Source organism: Leopardus geoffroyi, chromosome B2 (genome assembly GCF_018350155.1).
Source record: "Leopardus geoffroyi isolate Oge1 chromosome B2, O.geoffroyi_Oge1_pat1.0, whole genome shotgun sequence".
Lineage (NCBI taxonomy): Eukaryota > Metazoa > Chordata > Mammalia > Carnivora > Felidae > Leopardus > Leopardus geoffroyi.
The window spans coordinates 151,581,252-151,599,756 of record NC_059332.1 but is presented as its reverse complement, the minus strand read 5'-3'; the positions used below and the strand labels follow the sequence as shown (position 1 = coordinate 151,599,756).

The 18,505-nt window shown below is 64.5% G+C and overlaps 1 protein-coding gene across 8 annotated transcripts in view; it reads left to right on the top strand.

Annotated features, from left to right (window-relative positions):
* The window catches only part of WDR27 (WD repeat domain 27), a 185,431-nt gene extending 167,140 nt beyond the window's left edge, over positions 1 to 18,291 (top strand). For all 8 annotated transcript variants that reach the window (XM_045500340.1, XM_045500335.1, XM_045500332.1 and 5 more), the window contains one exon: positions 17,914 to 18,291. In XM_045500340.1, coding sequence (XP_045356296.1) covers positions 17,914 to 18,054 — 141 coding nt within the window. In that variant the 3' untranslated portion in view covers positions 18,055 to 18,291. The remainder of the gene's footprint in view (positions 1 to 17,913) is intronic.
* The last annotated feature ends 214 nt before the right edge of the window (positions 18,292 to 18,505 follow it).

Sequence of the window (18,505 nt, the reverse complement as noted above, 5' to 3'; positions counted from 1 at the left end):
TTCCCTTCCTTCTTCCCGTTCCCAGACACTACTGCAGACACGGCACACGGGCTCTCGTCCTTGAGCTTGGTGTGTTCACAAAGCCGTGCTGCACAGACACGTCCACACGTCTCCCCTCCGCCCCAGGAGCGCCTGTCGGGTGGAATGTGTGCCTTTCTGCCGCCTTGTTCTCGGAGACTCTGCTCTTCCGCCCACACGTGAAACCTTACTTCCCTCCCCGTGCTGTCCTGCCGCGCGACGTCTTCGGCCCTGACACTGAGGGGCTGGTCGAGTGCCGTCCCGGCACGAGGCAGTGGGCACGGGTCACGTGGGGCTGTCTTGCACCCGCGGGCGGCACCACAGCATCGCGGTGCGTGTGTGGAGTCAGGTGGCTCGGAGGCCCTCGGTTCCCCTCTCGCCTACCTGCTCATCTCCCTCATGCGACGTCCTACCTGCTGCGCGTGTCAGGGAAAAAACCACCGTGGCTGCGTATTTTTCTTTTGCAACCGATTCAAATGCAGTGAGGTTTCTCAGGATTTTCCTGGGGCTTGAGCCAAATCCTTGTATCTCTTTTCCCTCATCTGTGCAGAACAGTGAAGCTGGACGCCTGACCTGTGTCACGTAGCCTACGTTGCACAGGACACGCCTCGCCTGGACCGCGTGAAACCAGAGCATGAGGGGAGCCGTGTCGGCCTCCAAAACGGTTCGAGCTGCAGGCAAATTATGTGACTGTCCCAGAACATACTGCTCATGTTTTAATCCTCATCATCTCAAGCTGGTGATAGTTTCCGTGTTGGTTGTGAACCATAAGGAAACAGAAGAGGTAAAGAAATCTTGGAAAAGAGGTGTGCGCTCGCTGGGATTTTTCTGCAAAACAAACTGCCCACACCTGCTGGCTTCAGGCTCACGGGCAGGGCAGAGCCTGTGACCCTCACCGTGGACGTGCGGCCCCCGGCGTCAGCGTTTCCCGAGGCGGAGGGTGAACGGGCACGTGGCCAGGGGCACTCTGTAAGCCACCTCCGCCTCTGCCACCACCGAGTCTGTTCGTGTTCCAAAGTAAACCCACGACCACACTCAGATCACGAACAGGGTGGAGTGGGGCGGTCGCCTCTTCGAGGGGGCAGCAGAGTCGCGTGGCAGAGGGCCCGGGATCCCTTAGAGCCCGGGAGCGTGGCACGGGAGCCGCGGCACGTCCCCGCGTCCTAGAGCGCTGTCCCGGGCTGCGTGGCTCCAGCGCCTTCCTTGTCCGCCACCCGCTTCCGAGCCTGGTTCCGGGCCTGGCGGCGAGCCTTCCCTTCGGCGTCTGCTCCGCCCCGGGTCGCTGGGGGCCGCATCCCAGAACGGACGCTCGTCCGTAGGGTTCCCACTGCCCAGGTGTGTCGTGGCAGGCCCAGGGCCGGCCCCCCGGGCCCCCCTCCTGCAGCAGACCCCCATCTCGGCGGGCGGTTTCCATGGCCGGTGTTGCCTCGAGCTGTCGCACTCTGGCTTCTCCGCGGTCGGCGGCCGCCTGTCGGCTCCTGCAGGACGCTTCCAAAATCCCAGTGTCTGCGGCCAGGTTTCTCACAGCCTCGTGGGAGTTGTGAAGTGGCCTTTTATGGGGTCCTTATGTTACAATATATGCCCCAGAAGCCCGACTTAGGAGGAAGAATTTTTGAGCAAAAGCGCCCAGCAGGTGTGATGGTGCCTCACAGAGGTTGCATCTTCTGGACGGTTCCTCTCGCACTTTTGCAGGCAGGACGATGCCGCCGCCCAGGGCGTGAGGCCTCTGCGCTCTCAGTGAGGCCTGTGCCCCACTCCTGCCCCCCGAGCCGGTTTGGGGAAATATTCCTGTTGCGTCTGTGCGGTAAGAACCTTCCCCCTTGACACCTGGTACGTCCCCTGCCCTTGCCCCTGGCTGTGCTCGTCGGCGGGGATCATGATGTTGGCGAGTATTCGAATGCTACGAGTTTTATATCTGTTCCTCAAAAACCACTGCAGAATTCTCGGCGGTTAGAGTGGTAGCTGGTCCCATCTGTGTGGCTCTGTCTGCCCTGAGTCACAGAGATGACGCTGAGTCGGGTGGCTAGCTGCTGCTCACACCTTCCTCCTGCACCTGGTGCCTCCTCGTCCTCCTGCGGGGACACCTCGGGCCACGGTTTTCTTCTCCGCAGCAAAATTGACTTTAAACGTGCACGTAAAATACTCAGCTTTGCCTTTGATTTAACTTTCTGTTGCTTCCTTCCTATAGTGGGGTAGTAACCCACTTATTAATTGCATTATTTTCTGCTATTAGATGTTCTTGTATAGCCTTCCCTCCCTCTCCATCATCCGTTTCCATAAACTGGCCGCCTAGTTATTCTTGACACAATTTCATAATGAGTGATTGTTTTATTAAGAGGTTTTTAAATACTGTTTATGTCTGATAACAAAAGAGTAAATTGGTTTATTAAAGGGATGGTAAGCTTTTAAACGATTAGAAAATCAATTTAGCAACAGATTTTGATTACATGATTATAAATAATATATATTTTGTGACTTTTCAGGTTTTAAATACCAATTAGGTGAAAGCTAATATTTTTGTAGTTATTAATTTGCTTACAGTGTGGTGAATTTTACAAATTTTAATGTATTTTGTTTCCGACTACAGGATGCAAATGACTTTTTTTTTTAATTATTTTTTTAATGTTTATTTTGAGAGAGAGAGTGCGAGCGGGGGGAGGGGCAGAGAGAGAGGGAGACACAGAATCCGAAGCAGCTCTGGCAGCTCAGAACCCGACGCGGGGCTCGAACTCACGAACCGTGAGATCACGACCTGAGCCGAAGTGAGATGCTCAACCGAGTGAGCCCCCCAGGCGCCCCAAAATCTGGCAAGATTTTTATCGGAAATGTTGTTCAAACTCGGTTTCTGGTGGCGTCCCTAACGCTGTTTTCCTTTCCTCTCTCGGTTACACAGCACAAAGGCGGAGGGGTGGGCCTTCTTTCCCCTTCCCCCGTGGATGCCCCCACGTGCTCTCGTCTGCCGCAGAGCCCACGCAGATGCTTCCCCGCGGGCAATGGCGCGCACCTTGGGGGGTCCTGGTGCGGCACAAGCCAGACCGTCTCTCGGCCTCCGTGGCACACAGGGCCTTCCTCCGCCAGGGTCCCCACCACCATCCCTGAGGGGTGTGCTCTCCTCCCACGTGGGAGCCCCCGCTGCCTCTGATGCCGAGGCCCCGGCCCCAGGCCTGGACCGGCTCAGACGTCCCCGCCGCCCCCCCCACAGCCCGAACTCCCTGGAAAGCCAGGCTGCGGCCCCCACCGGCTGTGCCCTCGGCTCCTGCCGCGAGGCCGCCTCCCGGCTCGCCTCACACGGGAGGGGCGTCCCGTCTTCAGACTGTTGCCCGCGGACGGACCCCGTCTCAGGTGGGGCCCTGCCCCGCGGCCTCCCCTCCCTCCCGCCGCGACCCCGACGCGCAAGGCCTCTGGGGCTCTTGGGCTCAAGGAAGTGAAACTGTCCGTTGGCCGCCACCTGCTACTGGTGACTCTCGCGGGGCCCCGGGGGCCGGGAGTGCCCGCGGCTGCGCGTGCGGCTGGGGGGGGGGCCGGCGGCCGCCAGGCCTCCACCGGGGGCGGGTGCAGGCTCCGGCGCGGGCAGGGTGGCGAGAGCCACTGGTCGCTCCTCACTGCGTCCGCCCCGTGGCTGTGCTGGAGCCGGTGGGAAGGCTCCGTGGTGGCGATGAGTCTCGTTCTTACATTTCCACTTGCAGCGCCGGCAGCGCCTCGTGTTTGCGCAGCGCTTCTGGGGGACGGGCACCACCTACGACCTGTCCGCGTGCCAACTCCGTCTGTGCTCCCAGCAGTGTCACGGCCCGGGGGCCTCACCGGGCCCGTCTTACGGCCACGGACGCCGAGGCTGAGGAGGGGGCTTGCGGCCCCGCTCGCCGCCACCACCCGGCTGCGGGGGGTCTCCCGTGGGCCTCCGTGGGCGTTTCCGGCAGGAGACGGGGAGCCCACGGGCCCACTTCGGTCCCGGAGCTTTTCCACGTGTTGGGGGAGGCGCACACCTGCAGGCCGTGTGAGTGAGAGCCCAGAGCAGCTCCTCGGGGTGGCCCGCTTTTCCGTGGTGATTCGGTGCTTCTAGTCACCGCGGCTCTCCCGTGGCCTGACGGGAAGGTGGCCTGAGCCCCTTCACCTGCACCTGCCACCGCATCCTCCCCTCCCCCGAGCCCCGAGGCAGAGACGGCCTGTCTCCACCCTGCTGCGGGCTCCTCCCTGGGAGACAGGACAGGAGGACAGCTGAGGAAGGCCGGGGCCCCCGGGCAGCCCTGGGGTGGCCCGAACGCGGGACAAGAGGGACGCCGCCTGTGTGCGCCCGGCCCGGCCCGCACAGTCCCGCTGCCTGGGAAGCTGCGGGTCTGCACCGGGAGCTCCAGGCAGCAGCACGGCTCCGGCCTGTGAGCCCTGCCTGTGCTGCCCCGGCTGCCACTGGGGGGTCCTAGGTTTGCCCAGAAGCCTGTTCACTAAAGTAGAGGAATAGAACCACGCTTAGCACCGAGACGGGCCGTTGCTATCAACGCTGGTGTTCCGAGGAGTGACGAGGAGGTGGATAATCTCCCAGGCGGCCACCAGCCTGTGAGGGGGGACCCTGCAGAGCAGGGGTGCGGGTGCACGTGCCCTCGTGTCCATTCTGCGGCTGACGGGCGGGGTTCCAGGGTGTGGGGCCTGCACGAAAACACTTTACTGAAAATAGAAGATCCTGAGGAAATAAGAGAGAAACACACGTCGTTTCACCCACAAAACAGACGGAAAACAAAGGCCAGGAGGAAGTTTCCCGTCGTCCGCAGTCCTGGGGTCCCGGGGTCCCGGGGCCGTGCGTGTTTGCAGGAGTCCCTTGGGGAGAAAACGGGGGCATGCGTGGGCGGGGCCGTTGCTTCCATGATCTCGGCGGCTGCTGGGGGCCCCACCACCCTCCTGGAGAGCACGTCGTGGACAGGAGGAGGGGAGCCGTGTGTGCCGTGGACGCGGGTGTGACTGACAGGTGAGGGCGGCGGGGACCCCTCGGGGCCCAGCCGAGCTTCTGGGTTCCAGCCTGACTTTCCTGGGACTCGGCAGTGATGGCGATGGTCAGGTGGACTGTTGGTCCTGTTCCTCTGTTGCGACCACGAGTGAGCCCGGCCGGAGAGGCGCGTGGGGACGGAGCCTCCCTGGTGGCGTGTCCACGGCCGCGGGCTGCACGGCCGCTGTGCGTCTGAGTTGCAGTCCAGGGGACGTTCCGGGGGACCCATGTGCCAGGTGGGAGCGGCATTCACAAGTCTGTTGAACAGCAGTCGCTGCGGGCACAGCTCTGTGCTCCGGGGCCCTGCCGGGGCGTCAGTGGGGTCCTCGGGCCGACTGAACCTGCCTCCTCCCCCTCTTGTGGGGTCACAGGTTCCCGAGGGCCCTCGATCGCCTTCCAGCCGGCATTCAACAGCCCGTGGGGCTCCAGGCACCGGCAGTGGACACACGGGTGGGAACAGGAAGCCACCGCGGCCGCCCTCGCGGGGCAGGGGCCTCTGGCTGTGAGTCCCCAGAACGCTGATCCACAGTAGCCTCCCTCCGTCACACCACACAGCGGATTCCCGGCAGCCCCGCCCCCAGGTGTGTCCGGCCCAGCCACGCGGCCCTGCCCCTCGCCCCCCGGGCAGGGACATCTCATGAGCCCCTCACAGCGCTCGCTGGCCCCACCGCCCCTACAGCAGCGCCGGGCGGGGTGCTCGCTCCCCTCCTCTCCCACAGGGGTGCTGAGCTCCCCGCTGAGCCTCCACGAAGCAGCTGTGGCCCCGTGGCTGCACGTGGGCCACGGGCGTGTTGGAAGAAATGAACGCTCCTGGGCTGGCTTCAGGGCCCCGCACACAACTCCACATTCCTTCCCTTTTGCGGCTCGGGTCGGGGGACGCTGGGGACAGGAGGGACCCTGGTCCCTGACACTTGGCTGGGAGCAAGGCCCTCATCCAGAGAACTGGTGTGACCATAGCGTGCAGGGCAAGCGTCTGGCAGAGCTGCTCTGAAGCTACTTGGAGGCAGACCCCTGCCAAGTAGCCCGACCCCAGGGTGGTGTCTCTGGACCCGCGGTGTCCCCACAGGCAGCTAGCCAGTGCCATCTCCGGGCTGGCGAGAAGTACAGATGTCCGAGCTTGGAAATGGGGGGAGGGGGACGGGGGGTTGGGTTGCAGTATCTGTGTCTCAACAAGCCCTCTGGTGATCCTGCTGGAGCCGATGTTCCAGAACTCCTGCTCAGGAGGTTAGCGGGTCGGTACACTTGAGTTTTGTGCTTTCACAGAGCATGAAAGAGAGGATCCCAGGAAGGAATTTGCCAAATAGAAACGACAGAGAATAGAAACAGCCCAGTCACGTGAGCCTTGAAATGTGAGGAAAACCCACTGCTTCTAGATTCCAAACAATCAGAAACAAAACTCAAAATGGCTTCGAATGACCCAGAAAGACTTCTCAGTGGGGGGAAAGACTCAGGTTTGCTGTGGAGATAAGGCCACCACATGCGGTGTGCCACCTTTGCACAGATGTGGGGTGGGGGGCCACGCACAAGGCAGGGCACGTCCTCATGCTGGAGGAGACCCCGCGCGGTGACCCGGAGCAGCCACCGGCCACGTCGGCCGGAAGCAAGACCGGAGGCCTCGCAGTCTTCGAGGCAGCCTGTTGCCAAACGATCCGGAAGCCGGGACTGCCTTTGGCCACTGAAGCCCGGAAGCTACCCCTGGTGCCACAGATTCGCGCCAGCGGGCAGAGGGCTGAGGAGGGCTCTCGGGAGAGAGGCCCCTGGGGCGGGGAGCGGTGGGCGGGAGGTCTCTTCGGATGGGGCACCAGGGGCCGGTCAAGGCGCTTGGCCCACGCCCCCTGTGGGCAGGATTTCACCATCTGGGCGAGTGGCACTGTGTGTGGTCTTCCCTCCGGGGCGAGAGTTCCGTGGCGGGAAGCCCGTGCCTGCTCTGTTCCCCTCGGATGGCGCACGTGTCCCCCCCGCCCGGCCGGTTCGGAAGGCCCAAGGGTGATGGGTGCCCGTCCTCTGCTGGGAAGGGACGGAAGCCTGGCTGGGCGCCTAGAGGCAGAAGGGATGGGGCTTGTCTGCCAGGCGGCGGGACCCGGAAGGGGCTGAGCAAGAGGGAGCCCAGGAGACGCCCCAGATCAGCTCTGGGCTCCTGGTCCCGAGGGATCCACACAGCGGCTTCTCCGCCCACCCTGTCCCTGGAAGTGCCGGGCTGAGGAAGCCTGAGCAAGGAGGCGTCCGGCCAGGGGATCTTGGTGGGGCCTCACGGAGTCTGGCCCTCCCTCGTGGGTGCTGGCGGGGGACCGGTGAGCCCACAGGCGCCGTGGGGAGACCAGGTGGGCTCGGCGTTCGGGACCCAGGGCGACGGTGGCGACGCCGCAGCGGAGGGCAGGTGCACCTGTCAGAGGAGGAAAGCGGGGAGCGCGGCTGGCCGGATCTCATCCCGGGGACTCACTAGACCAGGACGAGGATTGCCCTGAACCGGCGAGCGCAGGTGGGGGCGGGGCCCAAGAGCCCAGCTGACTTAGATGGACGCGGTTTCTGTGTCCACAGCTGCTTCCACTGCGCGGAGGGGTCACTTTCCCCAGCGCGCAAGGTGGGCCTGCTGGTGTCGGTTTTCCAGGTGAACCCGGGGCCCCAGGTGCTGAGAGATGCGATCCGAGTCAGGCTCAGGTCGCAGGCGGTCCTCGCGGCAATATGCTCCTCCCTTCTTTGAGGAAGTCAAGGCCCTGGACACGGACCCCTTCCTGCTCGCTCCATCGTGCAGCCGAGGGTCCTGGGAAAGGGACATGGCGAGGACCTGGGGAGCAGACTTGGGTGCGGCGAAGATTGGTCTGGTGATGACGCCGGGGGGGGGGGGGGTGTGTAGATGTGCGAGCCCGCACGGTGTGTGAATGTGCACGGGTGTGCGAGCCCACAAGGGTGTGTGAATGTGCACGGGTGTGTGAACCACACGGGTGTGTGAGCCCGCAAGGGTGTGTGAGCCGCACGGGTGGGCAAGCTGCGTGGCTGTGGGAGACTGGGGTTGACTCTCCTTCTGAGGAACAAAGGGACTCACTTCCTCTGCTTTGCTGTCCACGCGCTTTCCTGTGACAGCTGGGTGCCAAGCGGAGCCCACGCGCTTGCCTGACGCCCGCGGGGGACGAACGAACCTGGCGCTGTGCTGGAGGACCCGCCCCCCCCCCCCCCCCGTTCCCTCCCCCTTCAGAGGAATTTCATTCTTGGCTCAAGACCTTGGCCCCAAAGGCCCACAGGCCTCCGCCCCTCCGTGTTGCTGCCCCCCATGCGCCCCCTGGGTGAACGCGGCGGGACTCTGGTTTCTGGGCCTGGCCCAGGGTGGGTGACTGCCCAGCCCGGGCCTGCGGTGCAGGAGGGAGGGGGCGGGGAGAGTCCAGACCCTGTCCCCAACCCCCAGGGCCGCTCACATCCTGTCCCTACCTGCTTGTCGGGCTCCAACCAGCCAGCGTGGCTTTCTAAGCTTGTTCAGATCCCAAAGCCTCCCCTGTCCCGGGAAACCCTTTACCCGTCGGGCCGTCTGTCACCTTCTCTGTCCTTGCACGTGGCCAGCTGTGCTCCAGGCAGCGTCCCGCGCTCCGTGGGACCCCAGCCGGACGGCCCCCCGGCTGCTCGGAGCTCCTTCCTGCTGCCAGAACCCTGGCTCCCTTGGGGGGGGGGGGCGTGTGCACGCGACTGCGAGGTTCGTGTCACCGTGCGGGGCCCGTGGTGGAGCAGCTGGGCGGACGGCGCGCAGTGGGCGCTTTGGCTGCCGCACGCAGTGTGTGTCCTGGGGCTCGGGAGGGCGCCCTGCCCCCCGGTGGTGCCACTGTGTCAGGGGTTCGGTAGCTGTCAATCTTCTCTCTCGCCTGGGCCCTCCGTGCCCGCCGACCGTTGAGACGCGTAGGTTCCGCAGCTTCAGGACTCAGCTCACCTCGCCACGGACTGATGCGCCTCTGCCGTCCGAGGCCGCGGGTGCGGTGGGTCCGGCGGAAGCAGGCTTGTGTCGGCCCCGCACCGCGCTCACCTCCCACGCCAGCCGCACTCCAGCCCCGCGAGCCTGCGAGACGCTTTCCCGACACCCCCTCAGTCTCTGGGGCGAGCACCTCGGGCCTCCTTCCGGCCTCGCACACCCGCAGCCGCGTGAATGCAGGATTGTGGAGGACGGCCACACGGGTGCCCCCTGCCACGGGGGCCTCATCTGGTGCCAACAACCCACCGCACCAACCAGGGAGGACAAGTCTGCGCGGCTCAGCGAGGACTCCCGACGTGTGTCCCCCACGGCCCGGAGAAGGGACCCCCGGCTGAGTGTCTGGGAGACGCCTCACGCTCCCACCTCGCGGCTCGGTGACGCGTGCCGGCCTGTCAAGAACACGTCACACAGCACGGAGGCTGTTGTGTTTTCTAGACGGTTCCCTGACATTTAGGCCACTAATTACCCTTTCCCTCGAAACCTCTGTTAGTCTCTTCACGGGGAGTTCTGGCTTGTGCTTTGGAAAGCACGCGTATGTTAAGGAAAGGTGATGGGAAGGAAGGATTCAGACCTGGGTTAAGGTTCCAGATCCCAAACACACCTGTAAACCTTCTCAAGCGGCTGGACCTTTGTTTCCTGGCTGGTTAGCGTTTGGTCCAGCCCTCCGAGCCCACTCAGGAGACATCAGCGGGGACGAAGGCTGGCGCGGGAGGGAGGCCCTGTCTGCCAGCTCTCTGTCGGAAGGGCTGGGCTTTCCACTCCAGAGGTTAATAAAAACATAAGATAAAAATAAAAATTGCTACGCTTTCTGAATGACTTTATGGTTTTCCTCTAAGACTTTCCTGAGACAATGATTCAGTCTCCTGTTTTGTAGCTGCAGAGATTTATTTTTTTTTTAAATTTTTTTTTTTTTCAACGTTTATTTATTTTTGGGACAGAGAGAGACAGAGCATGAACGGGGGAGGGGCAGAGAGAGAGGGAGACACAGAATCGGAAACAGGCTCCAGGCTCTGAGCCATCAGCCCAGAGCCCGACGCGGGGCTCGAACTCACGGACCGCGAGATCGTGACCTGGCTGAAGTCGGACGCTTAACCGACTGCGCCACCCAGGCGCCCCAAGCTGCAGAGATTTAAAGCGGGAGTTAGACCTTCGGTGTTTCAGAAAACGTCTAGGTCACTTCCCTTGGGTGCTCGCACCGGGCTGGGTCCTCAGCACCCCGCAGGCCGCAAGCCGACCGTAAGCGGGTGGCAGTGAGCTCTTGGCTCCATGCCCCTGGCCCCAGTTTATCAGAAGATGTGGGCTTTGCTGGAGCCTTCGGGCCCGTGTGCCTGGAAATGGGCTTTTGTTTCTCTGCCTTGGTCCAGAGGAAGGAGACCAAGTTGGCCGGGTGCCTCCTGACCTTTCCTTGGCCGAGGTCCTCCTGACCTTTCTTGACCTTTCCTCGGCCACCCCCCGGGGGAGGGGGTGGTGGGAGGCAGACGGAGTGAGCTCAGCTCTGTGGGATTCCGAGTCCGCAGACGCCGGGACACCGGGCATAACTCTGGTTTGTCAGAACACGCTAATGGGCCTCTGGATTTAGGAGAAGAACCCAAAACCTTTTCTTACAAGACAGCTTCCAGAACAGCCGAAGGGATCTTCAAAGCGAGCCAGAAGACACAGGGCCTTTGGAGCAGGGCGGCTGAAGGGTGTGGGATGGACAACGTTCCGTGGCCCAGACTTCCAGAAATCGGCCCCACGCCCAGCGGTCCTGTGTTTTCCGAGGGACCTTGGAGTGTGGAACTCGGAGGAGTCGTGTCCGCTGCCTGGGCTGACGTTGAGTGTGAGATGACCAGGAAGGAAATACACAGGCCGCCTCTGAAGCCAGTCGGCACCCAGACACGAGGAGACCCCGTGGGACCCCATCCAGAGTGAGGAAGGACTGAGCCACGACCCTGGGCTGGTGCTGGCCGTGCGCGGTAAGTACCGAGGAGAGTTCTGGTGAGAAACGGGAGAATGAGACGGCTGGAAACGCGCAGGGTGGCGTGCGGAGGGAGGGCCAGCCGGTGCCGGTGCGGTGGCGGACAGGAGGTGGCGGGAGTGTGGCTCCATCGTGGGCACGGCGAGCCGGCCCTGGCCGCGCCTGGCTGTCTACGCAGGAAGCGGCCGTGGGGCCGTGGAGGGTACAGAGGTTTTCGAGCACGCCGGTTCCACGCACGGATGGGGACGCACAGACCCGCGAAGGGAGAACGGGAGGTACTGCCAGGGGCGCCCATGAGGGGTGCGTATTCCGCCCCGCAAGACGGGAAGCCTTGGGGGGGTGTAACGCACCGGGCGCCAAGAGAGGAGGGCAAAAGCCCGGAGCAGACGCCGGCCCCGCTGGCCCGCCTCTGAGCACCTGCTTGTCCGCGTGCCCCTGTCTGCTGGAGCCCGGATGGGGGTGGGGGGGGGGGAGGCAGGGAGCTCTCAGCGTGTTCTGTCACCGAGGTGGCGCATGGCGAGGGCGAGTAGGGTACGGGGCGAGGTCACATGCCCGCGAGCACGAGACAAGCGCCCGTTCCCACGCCCCCCTGCGTGGCCATCCCCCCCGAGACCCTCAGAGAGGATTCCTCGTGATGAGCGAAGTGGACGCTCTGACCCAGTCCTGTTCTGTGCCAGGGTCACCGCGGCCCCTTGGAGCCAAACCTGCCCCACGGGGCTCCTGCGGGGGCTCCGCCCTCCAGCCCTCAGGTGTCACGGCCAGCTTCCCGGCTGCGTGCGCCCCTGCCCCCTGCTCCTTTCCCTGGAAGGTCGTCGTCGACATTCCCTCCCACCTTCAGGGAACGTCCTGGCCCCGGAGAAACGCCGCCGTTCTTCCATCAGAGAAGGGGCAGTGTGGCCCTCGGACCCTGTCCCCTGGGCGTTGAGCACAGTCGTGCAAGAGGCCGGGGGAATGGGGCAGACACGCGCACTGCTCACAGCCGGCCGTGTGCCCGTCACCTGGGCGCAGACTCCCTGGGCTCCTGTGTCACGGGGACAGACGCAGACTCAGTCGTCCGGGGCCTCACGCCCGCAGGGCAGGGTGGATTCTGGGGTCAGGAGCAGCGTTTCTTCCCTGGATTTCGCCCGAGAGATCGCCCTCGCTGCCGAGACGCTTCTTTGAGCTCTAAGCCGGGTCTCCCAAGACAAAGTCAGTGATCAGAGTGGCTCATTTGCATACTGACAGAAAGCAAGGCTAGAGCAAAACGGTTTCATTGGGTTCGCTTGGCAGCTTCTTAAGAAAGTCCACTCGAAGGAGCCCAGCCTGGTCTGCGTGAGTCCAGAGAGCGTCACTGGGATTGAGGAGACCCTGCCATTCGCCCTGACGCCACATTTCGACGCACGAATTGTCCCTTCAAGACACCCTCTCCCCCTCGGCAGGCCCTCTGCCCCGGCCCTCGTCCCCCTCCGCCCCTGCCCACGTCCCCCCCCCGCCTCTGCCCACGTCCCCCTCCGGCCCTGCCCTCTTCCCCCTCCGCCACTGCCCACGTCCCCCTCCGCCCCTGCCCACGTCCCCCTCCGCCCCTGCCCATGGCAGCCCCTCCGCCCCGGCCCTCGTCCCCCTCCGCCCCTGCCCACGTCCCCCTCCGCCTCTGCCCACGTCCCCCTCCGCCCCTGCCCATGGCAGCCCCTCCGCCCCGGCCCTCGTCCCCCTCCGCCCCTGCCCACGTCCCCCCCCCCCCCCCGCCTCTGCCCACGTCCCCCTCCGCCCCTGCCCTCTTCCCCCTCCGCCCCTGCCCATGGCAGCCCCTCCGCCCCGGCCCTCGACCCCTCCGCCTCTGCCCACATCCCCCTCTGCCCCTGCCCACATCCCCCTCCGCCCCTGCCCATGGCAGCCCCTCCGCCCGGCCCTCGTCCCCCTCCGCCTCTGCCCACGTCCCCCTCTGCCCCTGCCCTCTTCCCCCTCCGCCCCTGCCCATGGCAGCCCCTCCGCCCGGCCCTCGTCCCCCTCCGCCTCTGCCCATGTCCCCCTCCACCTCTGCCCACGTCCCCCTCCGCCCCTGCCCACGTCCTCCTCCGCCCCTGCCCACGTCCCCCTCCGCCCCTGCCCATGGCAGCCCCTCCGCCCCGGCCCTCGTCCCCCTCCGCCTCTGCCCACGTCCCCCTCCACCTCTGCCCACGTCCCCCTCCGCCCCTGCCCACGTCCCCCTCCGCCCCTGCCCACGTCCCCCTCCGCCCCTGCCCATGGCAGCCCCTCCGCCCCGGCCCTCGTCCCCCTCCGCCCCTGCCCACGTCCCCCCCCGCCCCTGCCCTCTTCCCCCTCCGCCCCTGCCCATGGCAGCCCCTCCGCCCTGGCCCTCGTCCCCCTCCGCCCCTGCCCACGTCCCCCTCCGCCTCTGCCCACGTCCCCCTCCGCCTCTGCCCACGTCCCCCTCCGCCCCTGCCCACGTCCCCCCCCGCCCCTGCCCTCTTCCCCCTCCGCCCCTGCCCATGGCAGCCCCTCCGCCCCGGCCCTCGTCCCCCTCCGCCTCTGCCCACGTCCCCCTCCACCTCTGCCCACGTCCCCCTCCGCCCCTGCCCTCTTCCCCCTCCGCCCCTGCCCATGGCAGCCCCTCCGCCCCGGCCCTCGTCCCCCTCCGCCTCTGCCCACGTCCCCTCTGCCCCTGCCCACGTCCCCCTCCGCCCCTGCCCACGTCCCCCTCCGCCCCTGCCCATGGCAGCCCCTCCGCCCCGGCCCTCGTCCCCCTCTGCCCCTGCCCATGGCAGCCCCTCCGCCCCGGCCCTCGTCCCCCTCTGCCTCTGCCCACGTCCCCCTCTGCCCCTGCCCTCTTCCCCCTCCGCCCCTGCCCATGGCAGCCCCTCTGCCCCGGCCCTCATCCCCCTCTGCCCCTGCCCTCTTCCCCCTCCGCCCCTGCCCTCTTCCCCCTCCACCCCTGCCATGGCAGCCCCTCCGCCCCGGCCCTCGTCCCCCTCCGCCTCTGCCCACGTCCCCCTCCACCTCTGCCCACGTCCCCCTCCACCCCTGCCCTCTTCCCCTGCCCTCTTCCCCCTCCGCCCCTGCCCTCTTCCGCCTCCACCCCTGCCATGGCAGCCCCTCCACCCCCGCCCTCGACCCCCTCCGCCCCTGACCACGTCCCCCTCCACCTCTGTCCACATCCCCCTCTGCCCCTGCCCTCTACCCCCTCTGCCCCTGCCCATGGCAGCCCCTCCGCCCCGGCCCTCGTCCCCCTCCGCCTCTGCCCACGTCCCCCTCCACCTCTGCCCATGTCCCCCTCCACCTCTGCCCACGTCCCCCTCCGCCCCTGCCCTCTTCCCCCTCCGCCCCTGCCCATGGCAGCCCCTCTGCCCCAGCCCTCGTCCCCCTCCGCCTCTGCCCACGTCCCCCTCCACCTCTGCCCACGTCCCCCTCCACCCCTGCCCTCTTCCCCTGCCCTCTTCCCCCTCTGCCCCTGCCCTCTTCCCCCTCCGCCCCTGCCCTCTTCCCCCTCCACCCCTGCCATGGCAGCCCCTCCGCCCCGGCCCTCGACCCCCTCCACCCCTGCCCATGTCCCCCTCCACCTCTGCCCACATCCCCCTCTGCCCCTGCCCTCTTCCCCCTCCACCCCTGCCCACATCCCCCTCCACCTCTGCCCACGTCCCCCTCCGCCCCTGCCCTCTTCCCCTGCCCTCTTCCCCCTCCGCCCCTGCCCTCTTCCCCCTCCACCCCTGCCATGGCAGCCCCTCCGCCCCGGCCCTCGACCCCCTCCACCCCTGCCCATGTCCCCTGCCACCCCTGCCCACGTCCCCCACGGCAGCCCCTTCACCCTGGCCCTCGTCCCCCTCCACCCCTGCCCACGTCCCCCACGGCAGCCCCTCCGCCCCGGCCCTCGTTCCCCTCCACCCCTGCTCTCGTCCCCCTCCACCCCTACCCACGTCCCCCTCCGCCCCTGCCCTCTTCCCCTGCCCTCTTCCCCCTCCGCCTCTGCCCATGGCAGCCCCTCCGCCCCGGCCCTTGACCTCCTCCACCCCTGCCCATGTCCCCTGCCACCCCTGCCCACGTCCCCCACGGCAGCCCCTCCGCCCCTGCCCATGTCCACCACGGCAGCCCCTCTGCCCCGGCCCTCGTTCCCCTCCACCTCTGCTCTCCTCCCCCTCCACCCCTGCCCACATCCCCCTCCACCCCTGCCCTCTTCCCCCTCCGCCTCTGCCCATGGCAGCCCCTCCGCCCCGGCCCTCGACCTCCTCCACCCCTGCCCATGTCCCCTGCCACCCCTGCCCACGTCCCCCACGGCAGCCCCTCTGCCCCGGCCCTCGTTCCCCTCCACCTCTGCTCTCCTCCCCCTCCACCCCTGCCCACATCCCCCTCCACCCCTGCCCTCTTCCCCCTCCGCCTCTGCCCATGGCAGCCCCTCCGCCCCGGCCCTCGACCTCCTCCACCCCTGCCCATGTCCCCTGCCACCCCTGCCCACGTCCCCCACGGCAGCCCCTCCGCCCCTGCCCACGTCCACCACGGCAGCCCCTCCGCCCCGGCCCTCGTTCCCCTCCACCTCTGCTCTCCTCCCCCTCCACCCCTGCCCACATCCCCCTCCACCCCTGCCCTCTTCCCCTCTGCCCCTGCCCATGGCAGCCCCTCCGCCCCGGCCCTCGTCCCCCTCTACCCCCACCTTCAGGTTTCAAGTCAATCAATCGCTTTGTTCTCCTACGTTCAGAAGACGGCCTGTGTGAGTTTGCTGAGCGCCTGAGACACCCCCACCTCCACCAGGGTCCTGGCACACGTGGCTCCCACCCCATGTCCTTCCCACCTCCCAGGTCCGTCTGCCTGTCTGTTCCTCCGGGCTGGCCTCAGGTTTATCACAGAGACCTCTCCTCACCTGTTACTTCTCTCTCTGTCTGCACACTCTGGGGAGGGCAGGCCCCGTCCTTCGGTCCTCACAGCCACCCCTCGCATGCCCAGTGCCCGCCTGTCTGTCTGGGAGCTGGCAGTCCACGTGAACAGAGCTCGCAGGGCTGCATCCTCGCCGCGAGACACATGTCACTTGTACTTCGCGGTGTTTGGAGAAAAACAAACAGGACACGGACGTGGGGGTCCGGGGCGGTGTCTGTTCAGGGCGATGTGAGTGGCTTCACCGACAGGATGGAGGTTTGGGGACAGCGGAGAAATGACGGCTGCGCGCTTTGGGTGGCTGCGGGCTCCCCCCACGGGAAGCAGGATGCGGCGATCCTGAGGCAGCTTCACGAGGCGACAGCGGGGAGGCTCCCGCCTGAGCGGAGTGCGGAGGGTGGAGGGGGCTGACCCCAGAGGCCACCTGTCTGCAGGGGTGGGGCGTCCTCGCGACGAGGCCCCAGGAGGCCGCTGCGCGGACTTGAAGGACGCTGGCGCACGGAGGGCGGTAGACGTGATGGAGTGACTGGGCTTCCAAAGCCTTGCCCTGGTGCCAGGGGGTCAGTCGGTGAGAAGTCAGAAGGCGCACACTCTAAGGCCGCCCTCGCTCTGGACTCCAGCCCAAGGTCTGGCCTCAGGTTCAGAAATCCGCTGAAGAGCCACGGGCCACGTGGAAACTGATCTAGAGACGGCCACAGCTAATCGCAGGGGGAAACACAGAGGAAACCCAGCCCAGGGTAGGGGTGGGGGGCGAGCCGGGGGGAGTCCAGGAGCAGGACCGCGGCGGGGCCTCCAGTGCCCTCTCCTGAGGCCCCTGGGCTCTGCCAGCCTCCTTCCGCCCCCGGTTGTCAACCAGTCAGCCGCGCTCAGTTTTTCCTGGGGCTCCATTACGTGGGCGTGATTGACCGTCCGTGCGGCTGAGGCGCACAGGCCCGCGGCCCCATCACCCTGTTACCGCCTGGCCAGCCCATGGCCCAAACACAGACCACGTCCTCGGACCCGAGGACCCAGGCCGGACCTCTCCCGGCAGGTTACATTCTTTTCTGCGCGTCTGGCCACTGTGTGGACGGGAGACCATTAACCCTCAGGGAAGGCTGTCCGCTCTGACCTGAAGAGATCTCAGCCAGAGCAGGGGTTATGCAGCATAAACCCTGGCCGGACTTCCTCGGGGAAAGATGAATTCTTCCAGGCTGATAACACGTCCGTGTTCTCTGACTGGAGAACCGTGGTAGCGAGGGAACGGCCAGCGGGAGGAGTGGTGGCTTGTCTTCCCTATCCCGCAGGTAGGACAGCTCACAGCCCAGCGGTTCTGGCGATTGAAGCACAATGTGACCCGGACGTAATGCAGGACAGACTAAATATTTCCGGTTGGGGTTCCGCAGGAGACGGAAGAATCAGGAAAGACCCCGCACTTCGGAGGAAACAGACACACCGTCTGTGGATCCCGTCACCCGAGCGCCCACCGCTCTGGGCTTCCTGGTCCCGCCAAAGCCTTGCCCGCTCGCTGTGCAGGGACAGCGGCTCAGGGCCCAGCCTGGCCCCGACTCCTGTGTGACCGTCGAGGTTATTTAGCCTTTGGGACCTCGGTCACGTCCCTGTTTGGAGGCTTTGGAACAGGGCCGTCTTGCCAGGGGTGACTCCTCTCCGGGCTGATGAATCCCCGCCCCAGTGGACGCCCTGTGCCTTTACGACTGCTCTGTTTCTTGGACTTCCAAGTTTTGCAAATTGCAAGTATGCTTGGGAAGTGGTGCAATTTGTTTCTTAACTGCTGATTGTCGGCGCCAGAGCAATTCAAAAATGCGCATAAACTTTAGAAACCCAGGGTCAGTCCAGTGGACATTTCTTGGTGTTGTTCTCCTAACACGTGAAGATTTAACATATCCGGGACTTTCTTCTGTCATTTCTGATGATCACGTTCTTACATATTCTGAGCATGAAACTGTCCCACACTATTTGGTACTTCCTACACAGCTGCCACATTTTCTCTAGCAAATTATTTCACAGGCATCGTCACGTGGAGTAATGGGCCGTGTTCTCTTCCAACAACCTGGACCTCAGGCCTGGAACAGTGTTCTGTGCTAAGAGAACAAAAGTGTTAGTCCTATTAATCCTTGGAATAATAACAAGAACGATGCCTAATATTTATTTTTATTTTCCCCGGATCTTTTACAGATGGCGGCAAGAAAAATACATGTGGTCCTTGGAAGCAGAGCCCAAAGTCCGTGTGATCGTATTCGAGCCGGTAACAGGAAACGAGAAAATCATTTCCTACATACAACACCGTTCAGTATTTCTCAAGCAAAAATCACTTGAATTGCCTGCTTTGTGTCCTACTTCATCACAGTCGGAGTTAGATAATACACAGTTGTACTCCGCTACAGGATTTGGGGGTTCTCTTTCAGGACCTTTCATCAAAGTTACGTCTGCATCTAATAATGTATTTGTACGTGTACATGCAATTTTTATTACCCTTTCCAGGGAGGAGAAATTTTGAGGCTTAAGTTACATCTGTAATGCTTTTCTCAAAAATAAAACCCGAAAGCAATATTACAAAATGACATTCAGTAGAGGTGTGTGGAGTGGTGGGTACATGGGTGTTTGTTGTATTTAATCTTGGTGGATTTATAGTTATTAGATTATTTCAAGGGTGGCTTCTGGTTTAAGTCTGTTTGTGGGTCGGGGGGTTTTCTGTATCTTCTTATCTTTGATCGTGAACAATAAAATGATCTTTGTGTCACCCTAACTAGCGGGCGTGCTTTTGGAT